General features: G+C 53.2%; 10 protein-coding genes and 2 non-coding genes across 12 annotated transcripts; 4 read left to right on the top strand and 8 right to left on the bottom strand.

Moving 5' to 3' along the window:
- Positions 1-11: 11 nt before the first annotated feature.
- B0H65DRAFT_469001 (uncharacterized protein) lies at positions 12-3,829 on the bottom strand. The gene is made up of 5 exons (XM_062826989.1): positions 2,836-3,829; positions 2,724-2,740; positions 1,437-2,592; positions 1,120-1,377; positions 12-1,057 (listed from the first exon to the last, which is right to left on the bottom strand). The coding sequence occupies exons 1-5, from the start codon at positions 3,547-3,549 to the stop codon at positions 179-181; spliced, it is 3,024 nt and encodes a 1,007-aa protein (XP_062680482.1). The 5' UTR covers positions 3,550-3,829; the 3' UTR covers positions 12-178.
- A 62-nt stretch (positions 3,830-3,891) lies between these two features.
- Positions 3,892-5,761, bottom strand: B0H65DRAFT_468998 (fumarylacetoacetase). The gene is made up of 2 exons (XM_062826988.1): positions 4,747-5,761; positions 3,892-4,681 (listed from the first exon to the last, which is right to left on the bottom strand). Exons 1-2 carry the CDS (start codon positions 5,702-5,704, stop codon positions 4,347-4,349), a joined length of 1,293 nt encoding a protein of 430 aa, XP_062680481.1. The 5' UTR covers positions 5,705-5,761; the 3' UTR covers positions 3,892-4,346.
- Positions 5,762-7,317: 1,556 nt separating this feature from the next.
- B0H65DRAFT_226519 (uncharacterized protein) lies at positions 7,318-9,240 on the top strand. The gene is made up of 2 exons (XM_062822135.1): positions 7,318-8,118; positions 8,202-9,240. The coding sequence occupies exons 1-2, from the start codon at positions 7,617-7,619 to the stop codon at positions 8,990-8,992; spliced, it is 1,293 nt and encodes a 430-aa protein (XP_062680480.1). The 5' UTR covers positions 7,318-7,616; the 3' UTR covers positions 8,993-9,240.
- Positions 9,241-9,667: 427 nt separating this feature from the next.
- On the top strand, positions 9,668-10,052 carry B0H65DRAFT_468993 (uncharacterized protein). The gene has a single exon (XM_062826987.1). The coding sequence runs from the start codon at positions 9,702-9,704 to the stop codon at positions 9,888-9,890; it is 189 nt and encodes a 62-aa protein (XP_062680479.1). The 5' UTR covers positions 9,668-9,701; the 3' UTR covers positions 9,891-10,052.
- A 1,315-nt stretch (positions 10,053-11,367) lies between these two features.
- On the bottom strand, positions 11,368-12,559 carry B0H65DRAFT_509730 (uncharacterized protein; the record flags this gene model as incomplete). Its single annotated transcript, XM_062828341.1, has 2 exons — positions 11,368-11,409; positions 11,939-12,559. The coding sequence occupies 2 exons, from the start codon at positions 12,557-12,559 to the stop codon at positions 11,368-11,370; spliced, it is 663 nt and encodes a 220-aa protein (XP_062680478.1).
- Positions 12,560-13,467: 908 nt separating this feature from the next.
- Positions 13,468-14,477, top strand: B0H65DRAFT_226463 (2',3'-cyclic-nucleotide 3'-phosphodiesterase). The gene is made up of 2 exons (XM_062822134.1): positions 13,468-14,108; positions 14,180-14,477. Exons 1-2 carry the CDS (start codon positions 13,657-13,659, stop codon positions 14,364-14,366), a joined length of 639 nt encoding a protein of 212 aa, XP_062680477.1. The 5' UTR covers positions 13,468-13,656; the 3' UTR covers positions 14,367-14,477.
- On the bottom strand, positions 14,191-15,861 carry B0H65DRAFT_226458 (uncharacterized protein). The gene has a single exon (XM_062822133.1). It carries the CDS (start codon positions 15,737-15,739, stop codon positions 14,588-14,590), a length of 1,152 nt encoding a protein of 383 aa, XP_062680476.1. The 5' UTR covers positions 15,740-15,861; the 3' UTR covers positions 14,191-14,587.
- Positions 15,862-16,983: 1,122 nt separating this feature from the next.
- B0H65DRAFT_429516 (uncharacterized protein) lies at positions 16,984-17,586 on the bottom strand (the record flags this gene model as incomplete). Its single annotated transcript, XM_062824829.1, has 2 exons — positions 16,984-17,307; positions 17,380-17,586. Coding segments are annotated over 2 exons (531 nt in total), but the record flags the coding sequence as incomplete, so codon positions are not given.
- A 1,213-nt stretch (positions 17,587-18,799) lies between these two features.
- B0H65DRAFT_t290 lies at positions 18,800-18,871 on the bottom strand. The gene has a single exon. It is a non-coding gene; the product is annotated as a tRNA-Cys (tRNA).
- Positions 18,872-19,010: 139 nt separating this feature from the next.
- On the bottom strand, positions 19,011-19,082 carry B0H65DRAFT_t289. Its single transcript has one exon. It is a non-coding gene; the product is annotated as a tRNA-Cys (tRNA).
- Positions 19,083-19,440: 358 nt separating this feature from the next.
- Positions 19,441-21,640, top strand: B0H65DRAFT_226437 (oxidoreductase-like protein). The gene is made up of 3 exons (XM_062822132.1): positions 19,441-19,853; positions 20,349-21,211; positions 21,566-21,640. The coding sequence occupies exons 1-2, from the start codon at positions 19,521-19,523 to the stop codon at positions 21,183-21,185; spliced, it is 1,170 nt and encodes a 389-aa protein (XP_062680474.1). The 5' UTR covers positions 19,441-19,520; the 3' UTR covers positions 21,186-21,211; positions 21,566-21,640.
- A 121-nt stretch (positions 21,641-21,761) lies between these two features.
- On the bottom strand, positions 21,762-23,119 carry B0H65DRAFT_226429 (phosphoribosyltransferase-like protein). The gene is made up of 3 exons (XM_062822131.1): positions 22,793-23,119; positions 22,245-22,661; positions 21,762-22,169 (listed from the first exon to the last, which is right to left on the bottom strand). The coding sequence occupies exons 1-3, from the start codon at positions 22,823-22,825 to the stop codon at positions 21,987-21,989; spliced, it is 633 nt and encodes a 210-aa protein (XP_062680473.1). The 5' UTR covers positions 22,826-23,119; the 3' UTR covers positions 21,762-21,986.
- Positions 23,120-23,998: the final 879 nt, after the last annotated feature.

Genomic DNA, 23,998 nt, shown 5'->3' with positions numbered 1-23,998 from the left:
TCACGCTGATCTGATTTATAAGTTGCACTATTTTTCCGAGGAGCAGCTCAGCTCGGACTTGTGTTCATTACTACCTATTCAAAACTCTCGAACTATCCAATGTTATGGGTATCATGTACATGACTCTTTTAAACGGTAAAGCAGTCGCCCTCAAGCTTAGCAACCTCAGATTCCACATCTAGAACATATCCCTCAGTTGCTGGTACACCCCAGCCCCGTTAGAAGACGCAGGGCTTCCCGTGGATGCCCTCCCAGCCATACCAACATCATGAGAGCTCGTCAGGTTGGAAGAGTGCCCACCGCCTCCAGCGCCGCCCAAAGACACATCGGGTGAGTGAATCCGATTCACTCGCGTCCGTCCCGGCGCCAGACCACCTTGCCAATGCTCAAAGATGCGCGACATCTCAGTATGTAGCCTGAGCCCGTTGGTCGGATCATCCGGCGACGATCCTTGGGTCTGGTTCTGATGAGCCGCCGGAGTTGAGGCAGGCGAGGCAAGTCCGCCGCCTCTGGTCCCTTGAGAAATGGCGTCGGAGCGGCCAAACGGCCCTCCTCCGGCGTATGTTGCGGTGCCACCAGGGCTGTACACACTGCTCGCTGGACTACCGCCGGCAGCGTTGTCTTGGAAGCGCCCGAGTGGCCTGGCCATAGTGCTGTTGCGGGTCGTCGGGTTCGAAGTGTTCGAGTTGTCTTCTTCCATTCCCAACCGAGCAGCGTACTTCTTTAGGGACCCAATCGTGCGCCATATCCGTCGCGACACCCATGACTTTGCCGACATAATCTTGACCAGTTCAAGAGCCATGTAAAATTCCTTGCGGCAGGAGGCGCTGAATTGGAGTGGTGCGTGAGTTGAAGCGAGGAACAAGACGGCTATGGCGGAGGTGAGGAACTGGTGGCCGAACATTTGCATGCGGCGGTAGATATTCGTAGTGGCGTTGAGAGCTGTCAGATAATGAATTGTCTCTTTGGCTAGGTCGACGGCCCTGCACGCAAACTGCATGTTCTCGGCGATGCTGATGGCGCTGTGCAGTATTGGGGTATACAGCCAGATGCGTATCTAAGAAAAAGGAGTAAGCAACCGATCTTTTCGAAGAAGCCCTCTAGGCTAGATCAACGCACCTGGTTGAGCCTCAGTCGGGTCCAGATCTGCAAGCGTTGGGTATCCCCTATGGGCTTCTTAAGTGGTTCAAGCGGCGAATTGATCTGGATTTCTTCAGGGATACTGCTATACCAGTCAATGATCTTGCGGTCCAGCTCTTCGAAGTCGCTAGGCTTAAGTTCACGGATGACGGCCGGCTCGAAATAATCTACCAACTTCCAGGTCTTGGCAGCCAACCTGGACCAGGTGATCATGGCCAGCAAGAACGGGTTATCGTCCTGTGCCAGATGGTCAGCGGGGCTCTTGAATGTAGGAAGTTTCGGTATCTCGGTCTTACCGGGTAGGGCAGCTTTGGGTCAATCTTGGCATCGTCGCACACAAAGGGCAAACCAGTGGCAAAGCTCCACCTCCTCTCCAGCACATAGGCGATCCAAAACGTGTTAATAGCGTTCCGCCTGTCCTGAGGGTCGGTGACCTTATCAATTCCATCTCGCCGGTGGAGACCCAGTTCGAAGCATAGCCGCATGAGTTGGCCCATGATACGCCAGGCCGCAAGCTCGTCGTTAGAAAAGAACTTGTAGCCGGCGACAAGAGCTAAATAGGGTAACTTGACGACATCGTCAAGCCCACCCATCAACGTCTTCATGGTGACAGCCTCGATGGATTCGTACAGCCGAGCTGCCTTCGCGCTGTTTCCGTGCTCCTCGATAACCAAGGCACAGCATAGAACAATCTTCAGTAGAAGCGACCTGTCGTCGGTGAAAGCCTCGCCTTGGCCTGCCGGTGGAACCAAGCCTTGTCTTTTCGATTTTTCCATCCACTCAGAGACCTCGGTCGCATGTCGAATCGTGCTCTCCATCTTCATAACAGGATACATGACACTGATTTCCTCCTCGTGCAGCTTGCAAAGTCGGATCATTTCGGCCTTGTCAAACTCCCACAGTGGATCGATCTGTCTTTGATAGGGGGATGGCTGCATCGGGGGTAGTGGTGTCGGTGATGTACGCGGTGTTGGTTCGGCCTGTGCGCCGCTGTTGCCGTCGCCACTGTCACCACTGTCGTCGAGTGCCTCACTGGCACCGGCGTATCCCATGTTGTGCAGGGTGTTTTTGGCCACATCCATGGTAAAGGCGATGCTGGTCGGTCCATTAAACGTCGATGGTGGTCGCAAAGGGGCGAGAGGCCTAGGAAACTGGGGCATGGAGGCTGTCGATGGCGAGGGAGTAACTGTCGCGGAAGGCGGTGGCAAGATGCGGTCGTGAATGGGGGCGAGACGTAGGGCTTCCTGGCGCAAGGCACTCATGTTGCTGAAGAGAGTTTCGACCTGATCCTGAAGACGGCTCACTTGGTCGGCCATCTGTTTAAACTCGTCCGAATCCTTGAGGCTGTGCGAGCAACAGTTGGGCGCATAGAGACACTGGAGATTGAGATGGCCGCATCGCTGACAAGGGGTTTGGCCATTGCACTTGATCTTGCGGCGCTTGCACTCGTTGCTGCGGATGTTGAGGACCGCGATCAGCAATCACATATCAAGAGGGAAGGAAGTTGTCCCCAAATCCGTTGAGGGCCTGAAGTCTTTTTGGGGGTAAATACAGGAAATGGAAAGGGAACGAGGTGACCATACCATGCTATCGAAATGTACTACGAGCGAGTTTGAGGTTAGCTAACATGTCCGTGTACATGCTAATGAGAGGAGGTAGGACTGGATGAGACATATGGACTGAGATGCTACACACCCTATTTCTTTTACTCCGCTGTTGCTTAGTAGAGCTTGAAGCGCCATCGTCATCGCCAGCCTTGCGCTTAGCGGCACTGCCCGAGGTAGTGCTGTTGTTCCGAGATGCTGTTCCGGTAGGGTGATCTTGGGTATCCGACTGTGCTGCCGGGGAGTCGTAGTTCATGGGGTTCATGTCATTTTGAGCGGAATGGTCACCGCGCGGGGAGTACACGGACGAGTTGCGACGGTAGGGATCATGAGGGTTGGTGAGGGAGGCGGTTGTGCTACCAGCGATCGATGGTCGGGGGGGGCCATGGTTTGTACTTTCAGCCGTCCTCATAGGACCGGAAGCGAGGTCGTGAGACCCAAAGTCTCGCTGGTGACTCTGGAGCGGATGAAGGTGCTGTTGCACTTGGCTGTGGTGGTGAGTGTTGTAAGGGTTCGGATTCGGGAGTGAGTATCCAGTAGATGAATGCGGCGACAAGGCGGCACTCGATGATGGCATCCCACCCTGGCCACCTGTCAGCCCTGCCACCGACATTGAACCCAGACCCAAAGCGCCTCCAGAGGCTCCCGGTGTTGAGCCAGGCATTCCTTGCCGAATAGCCGCAGCAGCTGTACCTATGGCGTTTGGGGATGAAGAGGTGGTAGCGGTGGATGTTGTTGCAGAAGGCAGCCCTCCGGCGCCGAGGAAGGAGCGCAAGTCGCTGACCTGTGTCTCGAGAAGATCCATTTTCGGTCAGTGGATGGGCTTTCGTCAAATTCCACCTGTCTTCATTGCCGACGCCTCTAGCTTCTCGGTTCCCGGTTCCAGGCAGCTCCAGTTGCGGCACGAACGGGTGCTTCCACTTTAGCCCCTCCCCTTATTATCGGGCTGTCAGGGCAGTTGGTATTTAGGTCTCGATTTTGCGGTTCGCCCGCCCGCCACCCTGGTAATAATTGCGTGAGTCAAGCGAGACAATGCGATTTGGCGGCCAGTGCTGTAAATGAAATGTTGCAGGTCTCAGTTTACTCTAACCTGCAAGCGGGAAAGGTTTCCGCTAGAGGTACAGGATTACCTAACAATTAAAGCAATGGATGTGCTCTCACGTGATTAAGTCTCTTACTAGCGGGGAACAGATGGAGACATGATCCTCCCAATGTCTCCGCTACAGCCTGTTAAGGTCTTGAGGTCCCCGGCCTGACCCGGAGTACCTCTTTGTTAATGTCCCCGACGGGCTAAGCACCAATCAGTTCGAGAAACAAGGTTCCACCGGTAATGAGACAAGAACAAATCTTGACCATTCTGGACCATATGAAACATTTGATGGGCATTACTAATTTGGCATTTGGTCTTCCCAGTTCCCGATAATGAAGAAGAGCTACCCGTGCCTCGCCCCCACTTTTTCGGGACTCGTCAGACTCGCACCGTGACCCCCTGAGGCACGGGTAGGGGTATCTAACACAGTCTGGCTCCGATTGACTACCGCCAGATGTCCGGGCCTGGATGTGCATTTTCAGATCGTCCACGTCAACTCCTTTCTGCAACAGCTAGCCTTGCACCCGTCCGGTACACTCGCCAAACCCAACTCTTTCGCCCTCTTTTCCTACACAAAAACCACGAAGGGTGACGGTATCTCCATCCTTGAGGAACGTGCGAGTTTCATTGCCGCCATTGAGCTGGATCTCCCGCTTGCCGCCCTCGCTCAACTCAAGCAGACTACCACTCTGTTCCGGTACCGGTCCACTGATTGTTCCCGACCCCAAAAGGTCGCCCGGTCGCAGCGGACATCCTCCCAGTGTATGGTGGGCAATCATTTGAGGGAACGACCACATGAGGTTCTTTCCGCTCGTCTTGGTGACGGTGGTTGTGTTGCCTTCCGGAGCTGAAAAGGGGGATTGGCTATTAGCAACCCATGTCAACTCGAAGAACTGATGCGAATGGACTTACTTGTCAGGTCCACCTCCAGTTGGATATCATAGACGGTTTCCCCCCTCTTCTCCTTGAGATATCCCTGCACCGGAGTCGGGTTCTCGATTCCCTTGGCCCTAAACGGCTCCAGCGCATCCGCAAGCACCACCCAGGGGCTAATGGTCGTGGCAAAGTTCTTGCCATTGAACGGGCCCAGCGGGACGTACTCCCACGTTTGAATGTCTCTCGCGCTCCAATCGTTCAAGAGAACGTAACCAAACACGTGCTCTTCCGCCTCGTCAATGCCGACTGGCTGGCTCAGGGGGTTTGACTTGGTGATGAAGCAGCCCAGCTCAAGTTCAATGTCTAGCCTTCGACTGGGTGCCACGGTTGGCTGCTTGGGATCTGCTTTGGGGTCCAGTAGGATCTGGCCGACGGGGCGACGCACTGGTGTGCCTGACACGACGATGCTGGAGGCTCTTCCATGGTATCCAACAGGCAAGTGAGTGTAGTTTGGTTGCAGAGCGTTTTGCGGACCGCGGAACATGACACCTACGGCGTAGGCATGGTGATAACCGGCGTAAAAGTCGGTATAATCGCCTATGGCCATCGGAAGGTGCATTTGGACCCTTTGCTGAGGCACGAGTGCCTTTTCTCGGAGCTCGGCATTGTTCTTTAGGAGATCCGGGTGAGTTGTGTTTTCTGATAGAAGATCCTGGATCCTTTCTCGGACATGACGATGGACGGCTCTCCCAAGCTGCGCGAAGGCATTGAGGGTAGGCTGTGCAAAGACTTTTGGGTTAGATTCATGCCCACCATATGGCAATAGGTTCCATCCGCCAATCCCATCAGCCAGCACTTTGAGGTCAAGGACGTAGGTGCCAATGGCTATGCCGACATGGGGAGAAGGGTCGTCGGGAGTGCTGATGATGCCAAAGGGGATGTTGGCCAGCGAAAAGTCGCTGGAGGGGTCGATATCAAGCCACGAACGCGCCATTGTCGTGATGTTTTTGGTGCAGCAAAAGTGTTAAATTCGAGTATCCAGATGGTGAACATGGTGAAGTATAAGTGAAAGTGAACTCCGTGGGGTCAAGTCCGACGCAAGCCGAGCTCTTCCGCATCTTACCCCACATTGGCCGGCATAGCGGTTTCCACCCCCGCGGCGGGCCGTTGAACCAACTCCAATTCCGCTCTTGACGGGAAGGCGCCATCAGTTATCATCCTGGACCCTTCCTAAACATGGAGGTTGATGGTTTGGGGTACCTTGCCAAGTCTTGTATCGTTCAGACGTACCACATTTATTCACTTCAGTCGTTTGACATCTGGCGTCTATCGAGTTCAAGTTCTTCCAACCTTGGCAATTTGAGAACTTGTAAACACGGGCACCTTGTCCCAATGCACTTCTTCACCCACGATCTACAACATGAAACTGTGCGAATCATCTGCGATACATGCAAGTGCCTTGCATAAACATGGAGCTGGGCTGATCTTCAAATTGACTGTGTACCTGGTAGGGTAACAGACTTGGACAAGTTCCATGGTTGATAAACTGGAACATTGACATTCAAGCTTTGATTTCTCTTCAAGTCGCAATAATGAAGAGCGAGCACAGTAAGGTCTGTTCCCATGTCCCACCTTGCTACGGACGATGGGCCTGACCGTCGACCCAAGGCCAAGGGGGCTGGTTCGGACCTCAAAGATCCGACAGTTTGGTAAGTACATGGTACTGCAAGATTATAACAACACGATACGGATTCACCTAGCTGTGGATAATACCATTACCCACCCTCCAGTATATCAGGTATATCAAATCCCAGGCCAGGGTCTTCATTATGAAAGCCCTCAAAGTTTCAGCCAAAGATCGAAAACAATGGATATAGAAGCCGAAACCAAAAGCGAACTTGGGCAGGAAGAAATGGAACCTGGAAGTAAGTACACACGGGCACAACGTTCACATAAACAGTTGGAGGCTGCGGAGTGACGTACGACTAGGTATCTAACAAGAATGAACAGGTATGGTAAGGTATCGGATGAATCCATTTCTGTGTGCAAAGTGAAAGCTTCTGCAGGCTGCAACTTCCATTCTAGACCCCTCTTATCAGCATTTCAGCACTGGCCTTAGGATGTGAAGTGGAAGGCACGACTCACGTGGCTACCTGCTACTTCTACAAGGAGTGATGCATTGCGTCGGTGCAGGCCGAAAAAATAAATTCCGAGACGTGCAGCGCTGTATGCACCCTGGGTACTCCGGAACGTTGAGAACTGGTGCTTGTTGCAGACTGAGGCTCTGAAATCCGCAGACGACCTGCATTCAGCCAACTCCAAATCCACGGATTTATCACCGACGTGCGTCTACATGTTTACTTGGATATCAACTTTGACGTCGAGCAGTGCGCCCCCGGGGCAGCCGGCCGGATGAACGCGTTTCAGACGTTGCTCAGCAAACTGTCCATATTTTCCTGACACAGGATGAAAAGCAACTTATGCCAGTGCCCAAGATGCAGAGGCTCATATCCTAAACATGTTCCTCGTCCGGATATAAACTTACAGGCGGCTACATGTGCAGCTGCCTCTAGACTGTAGCCTGATTCGGACATCTGAAGTCGAAGGTATACGCAGGCACGCCGTCGACCTCCGGCCTGCCCGCATCGGACATTGGTCGTTTTTTATTTTACTCCTATGCCTTACATTTCATGTTACAATCAGTTGTTTCTCACTTCTCACAAGGCATCAATTTTTTTATTCCATCGGTCAAGTCACTACATCTTCCCACCCATTCCCATTCCCGCTTCGCTCTTCTCTCTCTTTGCAAGTTGCAGATCAACGAGTCAGTTCTTCAAGTCGATAAAACATCTCCATTCGCCTAACCTCGTGAGACTTTCGCTTACTTTACACCCCTCTTTTCTATAATGGCTGCTTTCATACCTCCCAGTTGGTACTTTAGCGATCACCAAGGAAAAACAATCGCGATGTATGAGACTCGCCAGAAGCAGCGCTCATCGGTGAAGCGCCGAAAGGTCAGGTTTGCGAGTCAGTTTCACAGGCTCACCAGAGTACTTTTCCCGTCCCCTTCAGGAAGCAGGCCTACAAGTCAGATTAGTGGCTCGCCTCGGTATCGAAGCCCTTCTCCTTTCCCCAGGCACAGACTCGCCGAAGAAGTCAACATAACCGAGGGGCAGCCTGAAGAGCAAGAGGGCGCTACTTGGTGCGATGTCCTCGACGAACCGTCGCGTCCCGCATCACGCGGAAGTAACGCTTCGAGCATACCTCCCATTTCATATCTCGACGATGTTCGCCAGAGCCGCTCTCCATCCCGCCCGGCCAGTCAGGGCATTCAAGCCAGACGTGAGGTCAAGGTGATAACCCCACCTACAGAAGAACAACCACAAACGGCAAGCATCGAGCAAATGCGTAAGTCTTACCCATCTCTGACAGATGTTGGTTGAATCTGTTCTTGAAAGTACTGGACACTCACACATTTCTCATTTTTCTAGCATCTACCATAGCCAACGACAAGACATCACTCCTCCCCGACACCAATGCTCTTGAGGTAGACAATAGCAGCCAGTGGGAAGACATGGACGCTACGGTTCACGACGCGACCATGATTGAAATCCACGATCTCATATCCTACTCCATGTCACTAGACGACATCCCCCTCATCAACCCCACAAGACCTCTCCGATACCTTGGAGTAATCCCAGACGACATTTCTTTCCACAGCGTTAGTTCGCATGAGTCCAACACGAAATACTTGTCGGCAATCGGCTGGATCGAAAGCAACGACTACCTCACACCCCACAAAACGAGTGCACGATACTGCGACTACTCTGGCAGATACCGCAGCAGTTACGACGCCTGGACTCCCCCCAAGAGACAGCGCAGTCTTACTCAGTCCTCCTCCAGCCTTAGTGCTGGCCAGTCCTTGCCCAACATAAATGCGGGCTTCGTCGGATTGGAGGAGCATAGGAGGGACCCATTCGTGAATCACCACAGAAAAACAAGAATCCCAAACCCTCTTACTTACTCCAAAGTCATAGCGGTTAACGAGGCACAGCCTCAAGATTCACTGTCGTTCCTAAGGCAGAATAACACGTCCCAGTCAAGCATCATGAGCATACCCATTTCACGAGAGTCGCTCGAGCGACTATTCCCTCCTGCGCTTTTCAAGCAAGACCAGCCAGAGCCCGGCGACGAGAAGAAAAAGGGATGGCGAAGCAGGTGGAATTTATTTTTCAATAGGTGGACATGGCTCAAGGTCAGAAAGGGGGGGTCAACTCGCTAGGGTTCCAAAGCCAGAGTCCACCTCTAGAAGTTGGAGCTTGACCCGGTCGATTGCTCGATCCCTCTCTGTGCTCGGCAAGATCAACCTCGGCAGTGGCGGTATCGACTGGGATAACTGGATGCAGGTCACTGATGTCAAGGTCGACGATCTCGCCCTTGGCTGGAATCAGATCATTTATTTTGAGCCGCCCATGCAGCCTATGTTCATGGGGAGCATTTGGATCCGAGAGATCCTTATTGATGTGGAAGGAAGCTACCACAATTACAATGGCTTACAACTACGGCCGCCTCATGCCGGCAGACACTCCATCACCCTTTCCTGAATCTGGACCTGTCCGCCATCAACGTTTCCAGGTACCTAGTGACACCGAGGATATCATCACCAGCAGCGGAGGAGGCAGCTACACCTTCACCAGCAGCGCTGGGCACTTCCGGCTCTTCCAACTACAAACGGGTTATCGTCCTCTTCCGACTCGTCCTGTGGCTTATTTGAGCCCTAGCTAGACCTCCCTCCCTCGTCGTCGTCGTGTGCCCCCCTCATGGCATCCGGCTCTGACCAAAAGAAGGCGGTTGTTTGGTACCTTACGACTACTCTCCCGTCAAGGTGCCGGGTGAGAGCAAGCCCGTGTACGTCTATGTCGGTGATCTGCCTCCTCGCATTCCGATCAACGAGCAGGACAACATCCCGCCCCTTCGCAAGGTCGTTCCGTATGATTCGGAGCACCAGATCAGAAGGATGGGTGGTCTCGGTGCCTCCGGGGTTTGAAGCGGAATTTGGAGTGCAGGCTAGTGCTAGGGAGGTGAACTTGGCTGAGGCTGAGGCTGAGGCTTCTTCTTCTGCGAACCCTTTTGGCGGTCAGCAGAAGATTGACTGGAAGGGTAAGGGAAAGGAGATCTAGCCGGACCTGCCTCGCTCGTCGTTGTCGTCGTCGTCGTCGTGTGCCCCCCCATGGCGTCCGGCTCTGACCAAAAGAAGGCGTTTGTTTGGTACTTTTCTTTGCTGGAGCAAGACGAGCTGCTGGCAGCACGGCTGGAAACATCACAATAGGCCTGCCGATCGAGGAGAAGGACAAGGCGTCCCAACAACGGTCCCCACAAGGGCGACATTTTGAATGGTGCGGCGGAGAGGAATGCCTTCTTCCACCCGGAGAAGAGGAACAAAACAAGAGAGCCCCCAGAAACGAGGATAAAACACCTAGCACTCTGCAGCATCTCGCTAGTGTTCGTTCCTTCCTAAGGAACACCTCCTTTTGGTTTTCGTGGTTGGCTCCTTCCCAACCCGGGCGTATAATACCAGCATCCAAGACCTCCAGTTACAGATGTGCATCGAGCGGATGCCACTTATGGTCAGTCCCCCTATCAGCAGCAGCAGCAGCAGCAGCAGCAGCAGCAGCAGCAGCCACAGCCACAGCCGGCTGCTCCCCAGCGCGGCGGTTATAGTGGACGAGGCCGTGGTGGATCAGATCGTGGCGGCTATCACTCGGCGTCTCATTCCGGTTCCTACGGATATAGCCAGCAACCATCTGCGTACGGGCAACAGCCGCCACCGAAGTTGGGACAGGCGCGCCGTTGCAACTTGCGAGTAGCAACGGAAGGGAGATATATAGATGGGAAAGGGGAGGAAATAATTATGTACAATTATTTACCGTTGAGGGAGATCCGAACTCGACGAAGTCAAAGCCGAGAATGGAGGGAAACGCCAGACGCGGACGAAGTACCAGCGCTCCAAATACGCATATAGCGAATGGGTCAAGCGTACCTAGGAGGTAACTTTGGCTTTGATGTCATGAGCCATCGATGTCGCCTCCAACGGGGTCTGGTCGTTGCCCAATTTCTGGACTGTCGCCACAACGTTTGGCGCCTCAAAGAAGCCTCAAACCGACACCTTCATTGACCCTCCACCTCACCCAAACATTTTGCTAACCTCACCCCAAAAAGCCGTTCGCCTACGTAACACCAGACATCCGTGTTCAAGCCATCCAACACGCCTGACACAGATAAACTAAAACTGCTTTTCCCCCATTGGGTGTATGGACATTTCTTTTGTTTTTCTCGGCTCCAAATCTGGAAAACACTTTCATATGTCTTTCGTTTTTCCTTGCTTCTTATTTCATCACAGACGGCCTTGGTCGCAAGACTCGGTCGGGATAACGGGTTGGCGTTGGCAAGATTGATGGTTCTTAGGTAAATATGGATTCAAAGGACGGGTATGGATACGGCGGTTGGACTGGTCTCAGACAGAATTGGAATGGAGCGCATGGTTTGGAGTTGGGATACGGTTACCAGGGGCTGGAGTTTATTCATATTTCAATTCAGTTCTCTCTACAATGCTTGCTATTTCTTGAACACCTTGATCAATGTGACATTGCTGAACCACTACCGTTTGTCACAGACGTATGATGATGCCGTAGACCCCGTCTTCGTCGTATACCACAGTAGCCTCCGCCCTGCCTGGCATGTGCTTTCCAGAGCAAGCGTCATCATCCTCACCCCTTCTCTTCATCTACGATTCTCTAATCCCGTGGACTAGCAAAGTCTCTCCGCTTCCAATATAATTAAAAGGCAACGGGCACTGACTCGCCACGCCCTACCCAAGAACGTGCTTCTCTAACCCTCCTCCGTATTAACCCCACACCGTACCCCTTCATACGTAGGTAGGGTACCTCTAGTAACCCCCTCCACCTCCCCATTTTATTCTCCGTCAATAGGTAGCGTAGACCGGGTACCTACCTCTAGGCACCCAAACGCGAGTTAACCTCGAGGGCATTTATGTTCCCTTGTCCATGTCTTATCATCCTTCCCCTCCAACTTTTTCACACCCACCCCCACCCACCCTTTAACCCATCCCCCATTCACCTAACTATCCCCCTTTCCCTTCTCCCTCTTCCACATCCGTCGTGATTATCCTCCCTATCAACGCCCGCAATTTCTTCTCACCGCTCGTCACCTCCCCCACAAACTCCGCCATCAACTTCTTCACTTCTCCCTCCGCCCACTCCTCCCTGTAGTACGGGGCCAGATCCGTTAGGAAGAGTTCGTGATCGGTTATTAGTGAGGTGTAGAGGGCTGTGAAGGTGCTTAGGGGTATTTTTGGTTTGTTGGTGGAGGTGTTCGTGGAGGTGTCCTCCGTGGAGGTGTCCTCCGAGGAGGTGAGGGAGTTTAGGGTTTGCTTTCGGGAGTGTGCGCGGGAGAGGATGGAATGGAGGGTTTGGAGGGTTTGGTCGGTGATAGCCGAGGAGGCGCTGGGCAAATCTTGGGTGGCGGGTGGGTTAGTGATGTCTGCGGAAGTTGTGGCTGTGGAGGAAGTCGATGGGATGGAAAGAGAAGGAGGTCCTGAATTTCGAAAATAGGAAGTAGGAGTAATAGTGGATAGAAAGAAACCGTGTAGATTGTCAAAAGTTATGCGGATGTGCTGTTTGAGGCGGCACCTGTCAGAGTAGGAGATGCGAGAGGAAGGGGGATTCGAAAGGGTGGGAAGACGGGCGTAGCAGCGGAGGGAACACTTGGAGGCGCGGAAGCAGGTGCATGGGATTTTAGGACGTAATGTCTCTGATGAAGATTCTGCCATATCTCGGGTTAAGAGTGCTGGACTTGGTGAAGACGAAGGAATAGCTAATCGTGTGCTGCTGTTCGGAGATCCGGGGTTTGAGGTTGAAGCAGATAGAAGGAATGAGCCTTTGGTTCGGAGTGCGACTCTAATGAGACGAGGAAAACTTCTATGCCCCGCCTGGGTCCCATGTCGGGCGGAGATTATTTTCATATGTATCTTGCTCGGATTGTGCAATACCTTGTCCGAGATCTCTGATGAATCAACCCAAGAAGGGTGATCCGATGATTCATCTCCGGACCACATCAGGTTCAACATGACTTCCGTGATCAATGACTGCGCTGGATAAACTCTGAACAGATCAAACTCACGCGGTGGATATTGAGGTGGGATACAGTCACCTATATGAGTAAAAGCCAATGCTTCTAGAAAGCCATTGTTACAGCTAACCGACTGAACAGTAGGGCTGTTGGCTTATCGTTGCCGCCCTTCACAAAGATGGAGAAGAATGCGGGTTTGCAAAAGCTTCTTTGTGTCCGATAGTTTCTGGAAGCCTGCCGTAAAAGATCATGTTAGCTCGTATGTCCAATTTCTTTGACGGGCTGGTTTTAGTACTTGCGTCTTAGAATCGAAGGAGATCCTCATTGTCCACGCCAGCCTCGGGTCCAGGTCAAAGAATGACGGAGGTTCAAAGGATGGATCACTTGTTCTCTCGCGTTGTGAGATTGAATCCAATGTTTCCTCGATGGACCTTGATGACTCTGCCACACCCTACCTTGTTTCCACGTGTGTCTGGAGCGATGACCCATGTTTGCGAAGGGGTGTGTCAGGGGTAAGATCACAACGTAAACAAATGATCCTTGTGAGTTCATGGGTTAGGGTTTGCTTGCGGTACAACACAAAAATTCCCCACTTTCGCCAAGATCAGTGGATGTCCAAGCGTCATCACTTCCGAACAACGGGTTTCCTCATTCTCCAGAACATCATCATCCAAATCTTCACCACCCGTCTTCACGTTCTGAACGCAAGATACCGAGGATTCACCATAGTCACCAAAATACTCAAAAACAACGAAAACCAGCGATCCCATTGCAACACTGTCATATTTCTCTCCCAAAATGCCCGGCTCTTCCCTCTGGCTAACCCCTCCTCCCTCCCACCCCCTCTACCCCATCCTCTCCTTCCTCATCTCCCAACGCCTCCCCTCCGACTTTCCCTCCGAGGCTGGCGCTGCCGACGCACGCTTGACTCCTGAGTTCTTTGCTCCCCACATGACCCTCAGCTCCGGCATCTCCCCCGATCTCTACGGCGACGATCCCCAGCGCTGGCTCGATTCGATCCCCTGGCCATCCGCTGACGAGGTAAAGGTGCGGTTTGAGGGCATCAACTCTCAGGACACATACTATCGGAGGTGCTACGCAAAGGTTAAGCTGGATGAGGGGATCAAGAAGATTGCCGGGCTGGCGAGGTCGAGAGGAGTGAATGGGGAGGAAGATGCGAAGGGTGCGAAGACGCAAGAGTGGTTGGAGTGGTGGAGGAAGGAGTTTGGGCCGCATGTTAGTTTGATGTAGTAAGTTGTCAGCCCTGTTTTCTCCCTCTCTGCTCCCTGTTGGCTGTGTTGGGCTAAACGTAGGGCTGCAGTGGGGATGTTCCGATCAGCGACGATGGGTTGAAGGAGATCGCCAAGGTCGTGGAGGAGGGCGGTGTCAAGCTGACTGAGCCGGAACGTGATGTCGAAGGGAATGGCTGGAATGGCGGTGTTGTCTGGTTGATCCCGACTGATAAAGATATCAAGGACTGGAAGCCGATCGCAAAGCGAGTGTTGTAGAGACCACGGGGGACAGTGACTTGTGGTGAAGCATGTCTAAGATGTGTGGGTATTGATATGCTGGTATTGATGTTTACTGTTCTATACGCCAAAAGCTTCTACGGACGGTGATTGCCCGCACGCTTGAAGACTCAGCAGGATATGAAGGAGCGGATGGCAGTCATTCCCGTCCTCTGGCTTCGTTCTGACGCTTGTCTTGACCGCCGTAAATGCGCATTGCGCTAGGGGTTGAATGAATTAAGTCGCATATACTGCATCCTTTGCACAAGCTCGCCATCCGTCCCCCGCCATGTTCTCCCCTTAAGGTGTCGCACACACAGCTTTGTCCCCTCGTCAGGGTAGTACAGCCAGCAAGCCCACTTCCTCCACAGCCCGTCCTTCATCTCCGTTCTCGCTCGTTGGCCAGCCGTGTCCTCAATGAAGGCGCCCCTCAACATGGCAGCGCGGCTGGGAAAGATTTGGGAGAGGTAATGTGCCGTCGAGGCAAGGTGTGGCTTGTCGTGCCAGAAAAAGAGCGGCGTGAGAGGGATCTTAACACTCGAACACCCGCTTCCAACCGAGAAGTTTTGCTTGTACAGATTCGTCAAGGCTCGGAGTGCCGGGTAGAGCATGACGTGGTCCGACTTGGCGTAGGAAACCATGCGAGTCGATGGGAAGCAGACATACTTGACCGGTACGTCGGAAGTCGTTCGAGGCTCTTGTCCATCCGTCGTTTCTGAATCAGAGGAATCGGGAGACTCCGGTGCAGACTCGGACTGCTGCATGATCTCGAGAAGTGGTGCCAAAGGGATGTCGGCAACCAGCGCCCAGTCGTGCTGCTGGATCCAAACATAGGGCGTCTCGGTAAGCCGTAGGGCCGAGCGTACGCCTAGACCAAATCCAACCCGTGCGTGAGGCTCGATGAAGGTGATGCGCCCATCCTTGGTTCTCGTGATGGTGAGAGTGACAGCATTGTGCTGTTGCGCATAGGCCACTGAGCCAAACTCTGCCTCTCCCTCGGTGATGATGAGCTCGTCGTCGTAGCAGACAATCTCAGCCCCGCAATGGCTCCGCGAATACTCGTCGAGAATGAGCTTCTTGGCGTTCTCCTTGTACTCGGCGAACTTTTTGGCCCCCTCTGCAGTGACGGTCCCTTTCTTGAGTCGGGAGTCGGAAGCAATGCGGTCGTAGGTGTCGAGGACCAAGATTACCCTGCACTTGGTCAGGGGAGCGCAATGCTTCTGGAAAGAGGCGATGATGGATGACAAAAGTTCAGTGGACGGTGCCGAGGGTGTTGGCGAAGTGGTAAGCACCACGGTGACGAGGTCATGGCTGGACCGGGGTGAGTGAGTGCGAGCGGCCGCCAATGGGGGCGGGACCTGCTCAGAGGTCATTTCATCGGCAAGTCCATTCAGATCCTGCAGAAGTCAGGGTTGGGGTTGTTGATGGTCGACCTTCTGCTTTTGAGTGATCCAAGATGTCGGCCTGCGGATGACGTTGCGGGCGCGAGGTTGTCGAGTTGACGAACTTCGTTGGCTAAAATACTGCAGGGAGGGAGACACCGGCCGCGAGTCGGACTCGGCGAAATTTTGGAATTTTCTGTTTGTTCCATTGTCGTATCCGTAGCTGACGGGCCGGATGAAAGATTGGGTGGGTCCCATCGTGAAGGTCCTTCCCTGCCGTGGCATTCACCAGACGCCGTTTCAGAGTTTCAAAGGCATCGCTTTTGACTCTGATCTAGCAGGCGCGGTCTTAATGGGTAACAAGTTGTTTGTCGCAAGAAAAGGGTTTGGAGACGGATTGATGCAAGTGATGAAAGGCACGTCAATTCTACACTACCAAGTTCTCCGAGGGTAAATTACACAGGTGCGTTTTGTCCGTTACGATACACCGTGCATAAAACATCGTCAACTTCAAGGCAGGCGACACCGAGTTCTTGTCAAAAACCAACCTCGCAGCCCGGATTTATCGCACCACGCCTGCCAAAGATTGCAAGAAATTCTGTGTATAATACATCGTACGTTCCTTCGCCCTCGAATGGAAGACCCCGCGGACCAGCGCTGTATCAACTTTTCGTTCCCTTCTCAATGGTGTGTTGTGAGAGCGAAGTCCTGGTCATCGTCTTGTGTCCTCGAAGACACGGGCCTCATACCAGATTGTATCGATCCATCGACGCGAGTTCACTCCTGCCAGGAGTTGATGTCAACGTCCTTCCTCCAGGAGAAAGCTTGCCGCAGCGAATTCCCTATCGACGGGTTTCCCGAGAAAGTGACAGACTTCGGCATGCTTTGGGAAAGGTCCGTAGGCTGCCGTGTCGTTCATGGTTGAAATGTGAATTGCAGAATTCAGTGTCCATCGTCTTGTCCACCCCTGGTAAGACATTCCACCCTCCGGGATCTCCAGTCCTGCTCAGCTTCGAATCTTGGACTGGTCGCCTTGATGACCTTGGCTTGCCTTCACCCCCTCCCAGCCTCAACAGCTTCTCTTGGGTTTTGCGCTGCAGGTTTGATGCCGGAGAATCCCTTTGTTGTTCCCGATCAAATCTTGGGATCCCGCGCTGACTTAGACGTTGGAGGTAGGTAGCCAGGTCTACCAGCTCCGTTCATGGCAACCGTTCTTGACCTGAAGTTTCCGAACTTTACCGTCGCCAACGCGAGAAACAACCAATAATCACCTTCGTGATCAATAGCCACAGGGCCGCCGGCACGCCCACAACAATGTACATCTTCAACATTGCGCTGTCCGAGCCCTCAGCTTCCCACAGACCTACGCCCCCGTTTAAAACGCCCAGAGATATGACGAAGTGACCGGGGATCATATGTAGATATGACCAGATGTGGTGCTGAGGTCGTGGGTTCTGGAACCTGAAATCACCGTGGCGGCGACACATGAAAGCCAATAAGACCTGCATTGTTAGCAGGACCGCAACGACGGTGCCGATAATGCCGTGGCAGTTGTGTCTCTGACCGATATTATCGCCGTTAGTACCTCCTGCCGTCGTTATATCAGGTAGCCGGAGCTAACCAGAACTCACAAGGCTATCGTCCCCATCAGTAAGTGCATCTTTGCGATCGTTGATGAAGTGACCCATCCCGAGCGCCGAAAGATACATGATATACCCAAGCATGTGGGTACATTTGTGCAACTGCAGCGCCCTTGGATGAGGTCGGAAGAAACGCAACACGATAGACCCAATCGGGAAGAGGAAGACGAACGGCACCGCCGCCATGAAGCCATGAACCTTTCGTATCCACAGAACGTGATCAAACTCAGGCCTCAGCGGATCATCCAAAAGGTCACCAGGTGGTGACCAACCATCCTCATGTGTGTCGGTGTCGTTGGTGCCAGATGATCCTGAGTTTGAATCAGATCCATCTTTGTCAGTCGTGTTGGTGCTGGAGGATACTGGATCCGAATCAGATCCATTTCCGTCGGCGTTGTTAGTTCCGAAGGATCCTGAATCGGAATCGGAATCGGAATCGAAATCAGATTCATATTCGTCGGTGTTGTTGGTGCCAAAGGATCCTGGATCATTTGATTGGGTTGGGGTAGGGTAGCTGGGCCCAACTGGGTGGTGTGTGGGCGCCGAAGAGATGTTTCCGTATGACAGGTCGCCGCCCGTTACTGCTGACGCTGTGTACGATGGCGGCGGTCCGAAGGGATGTCCGAATGGATGTCCGAATGGGTGGCCATGTCGATGTTGCACTCCGACCGCAGTGAGAGTCGCAACTGTTTGATTTGGTCAACACAAGAACCTTCGCAAACGGCTTTACATCTCACAAGATCTTTTGCGTACCCAGGAGAAAGAGTGCCTGCTGGAGTAAAGTCATGATGATGTGTAGATAGTGATCTATCAGTACCTAGGTCGAACAGGGGAGCTGGAGAGGCTGTCGCCAGGCGGTAGACACCAGAATGACAATGGCAATGGTTAACAAGACAACTTGAGGCTTCCGTGATGAAGGACTCGCATGTCGCTGTTTCTTCTCGATGTCTTCTGCTTTTGAAGCTCAACCCCTCGAGTCCCTCGGCTCGTGTCCAATGTTGGACAGCTGGCGGCGCTTCCAGTTGCAGGGTCAAAGGAGTTCAACAACAACAACAACGTACATGCATTTTCGCGGTCGCTGAATGCAACTGACAAAGCTTCAACCCTAAGTTTCTGCATGACTTGAATTCTGGACACGGAACAATCTCGCGAAATCTGGTTTCGGGAGAAGAAACATCGGTAACCTGCAATGCTGGAGTTGCAGAAAGCTGGCACATGTGCCAAATAAAAAAAAATCCGGATCGTGCAAATCAACCTCTCCATCTTGACCAAAGGTGTCTTTATGACGGGAATTCCAGAGGATCTCGGACGTGGAATGAAAAAAGACAAAAGATCGTGAGGACTCCCTACGAGTCGAAGTCCTGACCAGTTCAAGACAGGACATTTTACAAGTGAGCAAAAAAGAATGAAGAGGACTGAACGCGATTTGAACGCGTGACCGTTCGGACTGCAGCCGAACGCTCTACCCCTGAGCTACCGGTCCATCTTATATGATGCTTGGATGCTGCGATTGTGGGCTTGAGAATGGAGATGGGTGTGGTTGGAGACGAGTGGGAAAAAGAAGATGATGCCGGAATGTGGAAGATATGAAAAGTGAAAAAAAAAAACGAAAAAAAAAAACGAGGACCGAACGCGAATTGAACGCGTGACCGTTCGGACTGCAGCCGAACGCTCTACCTCTGAGCTACCGGTCCAATTGAGAGTTGGGAAGCTTCCAGAAACGCTTGCCTATAAGCTACAAACAAAATGTTTACCCCTGCCACTTGCCGTCTGTCCTGCCCGATGACGTGGGTTCCCGACTTCCCGGTCTTCCCGTTGACCCTGGAATTTGTCGCGGACCCTGAAATTCCATCATATCGATTTCCCAGTTGTCCGATCTCATGATACCGTGAATTCTCCCCTTTGCCGATACGTTTTAGCAACTTTTAGCTCCAATCCAAAACAATCCACATTTCCTGCAGCACATGTTTGACGATTCAAGTGCTTCTAGAAGCATAACTAAAAAAAGCAAACGCCGCCCACTACTGCAGTCTCTACGCTTAATATATCTTACACCTTGCATACTGTCGCATTCAGGGCTTCCGATCGCCTGCCTCTCGTCGTCATAGTGTCTTCCCCATCTTGACGCAACCATGCGACGGAGCGTTATCGCTGCGCGGTCTTCCGCAGGATCCTTGGCTCGCGCCGCCGTTTACCAGCAGCATCTCCAGCCCCGGCGCATGTTTGCAAGCGGCACTCCTCCTCCCAGCAAGAGCGAGCCTCCTACGACTCCGGTCGACCGATCCCAGGACCAGGCGCATCCCATCGGTGCCTATTACGAGGGCGTTCTCAATGGCAGCAAAAACTACCCGGACACCAAGCCCGAGTTGCCGCCAGTGACCTCCCAGAAATACCCGACCAAGCTTGCGCCCGCCGAGCCGGAAGCTAAGCCGGAACCGGAGCCGAAGCCGAAGCAGGACGACAATGTGAGTCCCGCCCCTCCGCCCTCCGAGCCTCCGAAGAAGGAGGAGGAACAGCAGCAGCCCGTGAAGCAAGAGCAGAAGGAAGAAGAAAAGAAGCCCGCTACTGCTACCACTTCTGCCGCCCCGGCCGATGAACCCGAACTGGAACCAGCCAAGAAGACGGATGAGAAAGGGGATGAGGCTATCATCGCAATGCCCGCGACGCCGGCGCCGGCCAAGCGTGCGGCGGTTGTGCGCACACCTCGTGAGCTGAAGAAGCAAAAGGACCCAAAGGAGGCAAAGGAACCCAAGTGGTCAAGTCTGTGACTCCCACATCTCAGATCCTAAATCCTGATCCTGATCCTGATCCTGACACTTCATGACAAGAAACTTCCTGATCGCCATGCTCGCATATAAACAAACTACTGCTTCGTCATCCTTCTTCTTCCATGGCGACAACCCACCACTTCCTAAGCTCTTTGCACTAGAATACTAACAATCCTCTTCTTCCCCATCTAGGCCCAGGGGACGTCCTCCCAAAGTCAAGATCCCACTCCAAGCAGCAACCCCAGCGGCACCGTCCCAGCCTCTTCCTCTTCGCCCCAAGTCTTCGAAGAAGGCGAAGCCGGCGGTACCCGCATCATTTTCTCTGCCAGCCTAGCCAGCGCAGCCCAACGGGCCGAGCGTCTCGCCTCGATCCGTTCTCAGTCCAAGCTCGTCGCGGGCGTGCTCGTGCCGCCACGGCCCGAAGAGCCCGACAACTGCTGCATGAGCGGATGCGTCAACTGCGTGTGGGACCAGTACCGGGACGAGATGGAGGCGTGGGCGACGGCGACGGCGGAGGCCGAGCAGCGGCTTGCCGCGCAGGAGGCCGGACTGGGCGAGGAGGGTGCGGTGGCGGTTACGGGAGCGGTGGAGGCTGCAGGTGGGGGGAGTCAGCAGAGTCCTACTTCTACTTCTACTTCTACTTCTACTTCTACTTCTACAACTACAGCAGCAGCAGCAGCAGCAGCAGCAGGCGACGGAGGTCAGGAGCAGCAGACGACAGCAGTCAAGGGGACGGAATTGGCGGGCACGGCGCATTCGGTGGTCGTCGACCAGAGGGGAGCGGTTAGTATGGATGATGATGGGGGCGGAAGTTCGAGTAATTGGGACTTTGGAACGTCTACTGCTACTTCTACTACTGCTCAGAGTCCTGCGACTGGCGCCGCCGGTGCTACGAAGACTTCGACTTCGACTTCGACTTCGACCTGGGACGACAACCTGTACAAGAATGTGCCGGTTGGTATCCGCGAGTTCATGAAGCAGGAGAAGAGGCTAAAAGAGAAGCATGCGCGCGAGGGGACGGTTGGGTAGTTGATTTCCGAATTGACGGTTTCAAAGTTCAGTTCCGCCCCCTTTTTTTTTCTCACATTGTCTGCGTGTTTGTTTGGCAAAGGAGCTTGTGTTTGGATTTGCCGGATTTTGATGCCTACCCTTGCAATGACTTGATGATTTAAGCCTTACGACTTTCACGAGTTCATGATTTCACCTCATCGAACGTTGGTCTTGTTTTTTATAATTTTACTTTTTTTTTTTTTTTGCGCGCGAAATGCGCTCTCAATTTATCTGCCTTGCTTCATAACCAAGGAAGCAAGGCGGGCAGCGAGGCGGTTAGCAGGCGGCGCGAGCGACACTGGCTTTGGCTCGACGACATGTGAGCCGTAACCCGAGCTAACGAGATATCCCACTAGAAGGATGTTTCAATGGTGCCCTACTGTGGCAACCGCCAACCAGATAAAGCCCATATATCGCCCTTCGGCAGGGCCGGAAATCCTCCCTTAGGTACGGAGTAAGGGGAGTTTGCTTGGAGTCGGTAGACAATCGCCATACCGGTCAGCCAAGCTCCCCCACGTTGTAACCGAACGGTGTTATGTGTATAACGAACCCATCAGCCCCCATCCTCGCTGCCCTTCGCTGCACTATACTCATCCGAGACGCCGTAATAATGACCATCAATAACCTTTCCTTTGTAAATCCCAACTCCATGCTCTTCCCGGTCTATATGCGCTGCTTTTTGGTCCTCGTGTTCGTCATCGGGGCGTGGTATATATGCAATTTTTCTTCTCCGGGTATCTTTTCTTTGCGTCGTCTTCTCCCTAGTCGGATGTCTCCCGTCTAGTTCTGGGCGGCGGCAGCCTTCTTGGCCTTGGCCTCAGCAGCATTGCGGTCGTGCTCCTCAATGTCACCAGCCTCCCAGGGGTAGCAGATCCACTCATCACCGACGGTGACAGCGGCGAAGTAGCGGCCCTGGGAGATGATATCCTCGGGAAGAGTGCCCTTCTTGGGCTTGTCCTTGTTCTGTTGATCGCAGTCACGTCAGAAAAATGTGATTTGCGGGGCTTTTTGTGCATTGCCAAAAAGGAGTCAACTTACGTGGAGGACGAAGATGGCGAACTGGGTCTCCTCGCCTTCGCCGAGGGCCTGACGGGCAGCCTCGACATCCTTCTGGAGCTCCTTGACGGCGTACTCAAGGGTGGTGCGGGTGTCATCGACCTCATCAACGATGAGGATGCGCTTGCCGATAAGGTTCTTCATGGAACCAAGGGCAGTGAGGTCGAGCCACTGGGTGCGGGTAACCTTAGTACCGGGCTCCTCAACAACATTGTCGCCGAGAGACTCGTAGAGAGAGAGACCGATGGCCTGGATGGGGATGTTGGCAGAGCCGGGGCGCTTGAGGAAAGAGCGCAGGATACGGGCGGGAACGTAGCCACCACCGCCAATGGCGATCATGAGCTGGGGGTTGAAGGTCTCGAGGATCTTGGGAGCGACCTCCCGGCACAGGTTGTGCACCTAATCAGACAAGACATTGTTAGCGCCATTGACCATTGTTTGTTGACTTTGCGCCGAGGGCGACGGGACAATGCGCGCAACGGCGCACAGCGTCGGCGTGACAGATTTGAGAGATGCGGGAGTAAACTAACATCGTTGTAGGTAACGTAAAGCTTCTGGACCATTTTGACGGTTGTTCTGCGTTTATCGTTTCGCAAACGTAACTGGTATGGGTGGCGGGGTCGTGGGACGAAGGAATCCTGATAAGGACGGTACGGATAAGCAAGTTGTACGAGAGTCTGGAAGTCGCAAGTTGACGGGAAAAAGCAATTGATGCTGGAAGGCAAGAATTGCTCACGGGGACGACGGCTTTTAAAACACTACGGGATCAGGAAACGTACGGGAAGTAGGTTTGCGACAGGACAGACGAAAACCTTGAGAAAGGAGAGGTTTTAAAAAATATGCGACTTGTACGCAAAAAAAGTTTCAGTCTCGAAACCTGAACCCGAACCCTCCCACACATTCACAGGGACACGACCCCACTACAGTATTGCGCCCGCCGCGACTAGCCGCGGCATCGCATTGCCCATGCGGGACCTGCAGGCGATTTCCTCCATTCAGCGCCGATTTTCACAAACAACCCGGACTTTCCCCCGCATCGCCAATCGCGCCTCTTTGGTCGCTTGCCAAAAATTTTGGCGATGTGTGCCGCTTCACTGAGAGAAAAGTGTTTCAAAACCATCGCGAGGCCCACTGCAGTCCGTTGGCGAGGGGACCTGAGTCTGCGGTGCTTAATGCGCCGCTCGCTTGCTGCTCGTCACAGAAGTGCATGTGTTTTCACCCGCATTGACATTGCCTGAATCATGGAGGTGACGGAAGGTGTGGGTCAGCTCTGTCCATTCACTGAAAGCGGAACTCGCCGATATCCACTGTCTTTGGTCTCTTCGGTGTCGGGAGAAAGGTTGCCGACATTGTTCATGGCAACCCGACACCAACAGTCTCTAACTAAACGTTGCTCTTTCGGTTGATTTGGTCGATCTTTCTGTTTTCAGGTTTCGTCCATGTTCCGTCGAAGTATCGAGGCGAGACCGGCGAGGAACCACACTCCTGTACCGAATATCGTATGCCTATCGCATGTGAAGAGGTGCTGCAATCGACAAGGGTGATTGTTTACATTAAAAAGGGGTGCTCAACCAAGGCGTCCTCGAGACTATCTAGAAGCTCGGTAGGCCCCTCAAAACCGCTCTCTCTTTTCGAGCAGAAAACAATGCAGTTTGCCAAGGGAAGCTTCATAGGTAGCTTGCTTTAGATTCTGACAAATATGCGGCTTTCCGAGCAGACTCTTTCGATGTATATGT

Source organism: Neurospora tetraspora (assembly GCF_033439725.1).
Source record: "Neurospora tetraspora strain CBS 560.94 chromosome Unknown B0H65scaffold_5, whole genome shotgun sequence".
NCBI lineage: Eukaryota > Fungi > Ascomycota > Sordariomycetes > Sordariales > Sordariaceae > Neurospora > Neurospora tetraspora.
Note: the sequence above shows the minus strand (reverse complement) of the source record. Positions and strands in the feature narration are given on the sequence as shown.

Coding starts and splice junctions, on each gene's coding strand:
- B0H65DRAFT_226437 (XM_062822132.1), top strand. CDS start 19,521: ATGCGACGGAGCGTTATCGCTGCGCGGTCTTCCGCAGGATCCTTGGCT. Junction 19,854..20,348: donor AGCCGAAGCAGGACGACAAT/GTGAGTCCCGCC, acceptor TTCCCCATCTAG/GCCCAGGGGACGTCCTCCCA.
- B0H65DRAFT_226463 (XM_062822134.1), top strand. CDS start 13,657: ATGCCCGGCTCTTCCCTCTGGCTAACCCCTCCTCCCTCCCACCCCCTC. Junction 14,109..14,179: donor CCGCATGTTAGTTTGATGTA/GTAAGTTGTCAG, acceptor GTAGGGCTGCAG/TGGGGATGTTCCGATCAGCG.
- B0H65DRAFT_468993 (XM_062826987.1), top strand. CDS start 9,702: ATGATTCGGAGCACCAGATCAGAAGGATGGGTGGTCTCGGTGCCTCCG.
- B0H65DRAFT_226519 (XM_062822135.1), top strand. CDS start 7,617: ATGGCTGCTTTCATACCTCCCAGTTGGTACTTTAGCGATCACCAAGGA. Junction 8,119..8,201: donor GGCAAGCATCGAGCAAATGC/GTAAGTCTTACC, acceptor TCATTTTTCTAG/CATCTACCATAGCCAACGAC.
- B0H65DRAFT_468998 (XM_062826988.1), bottom strand. CDS start 5,704: ATGGCGCGTTCGTGGCTTGATATCGACCCCTCCAGCGACTTTTCGCTG. Junction 4,682..4,746: donor ACTGGAGGTGGACCTGACAA/GTAAGTCCATTC, acceptor CCCCCTTTTCAG/CTCCGGAAGGCAACACAACC.
- B0H65DRAFT_226458 (XM_062822133.1), bottom strand. CDS start 15,739: ATGACCTCTGAGCAGGTCCCGCCCCCATTGGCGGCCGCTCGCACTCAC.
- B0H65DRAFT_469001 (XM_062826989.1), bottom strand. CDS start 3,549: ATGGATCTTCTCGAGACACAGGTCAGCGACTTGCGCTCCTTCCTCGGC. Junction 1,378..1,436: donor ACCCAAAGCTGCCCTACCCG/GTAAGACCGAGA, acceptor CATCTGGCACAG/GACGATAACCCGTTCTTGCT. Junction 1,058..1,119: donor CCCGACTGAGGCTCAACCAG/GTGCGTTGATCT, acceptor CCTTTTTCTTAG/ATACGCATCTGGCTGTATAC.
- B0H65DRAFT_226429 (XM_062822131.1), bottom strand. CDS start 22,825: ATGGTCCAGAAGCTTTACGTTACCTACAACGAT. Junction 22,662..22,792: donor TTTACGTTACCTACAACGAT/GTTAGTTTACTC, acceptor TTGTCTGATTAG/GTGCACAACCTGTGCCGGGA. Junction 22,170..22,244: donor TCGCCATCTTCGTCCTCCAC/GTAAGTTGACTC, acceptor TGCGATCAACAG/AACAAGGACAAGCCCAAGAA.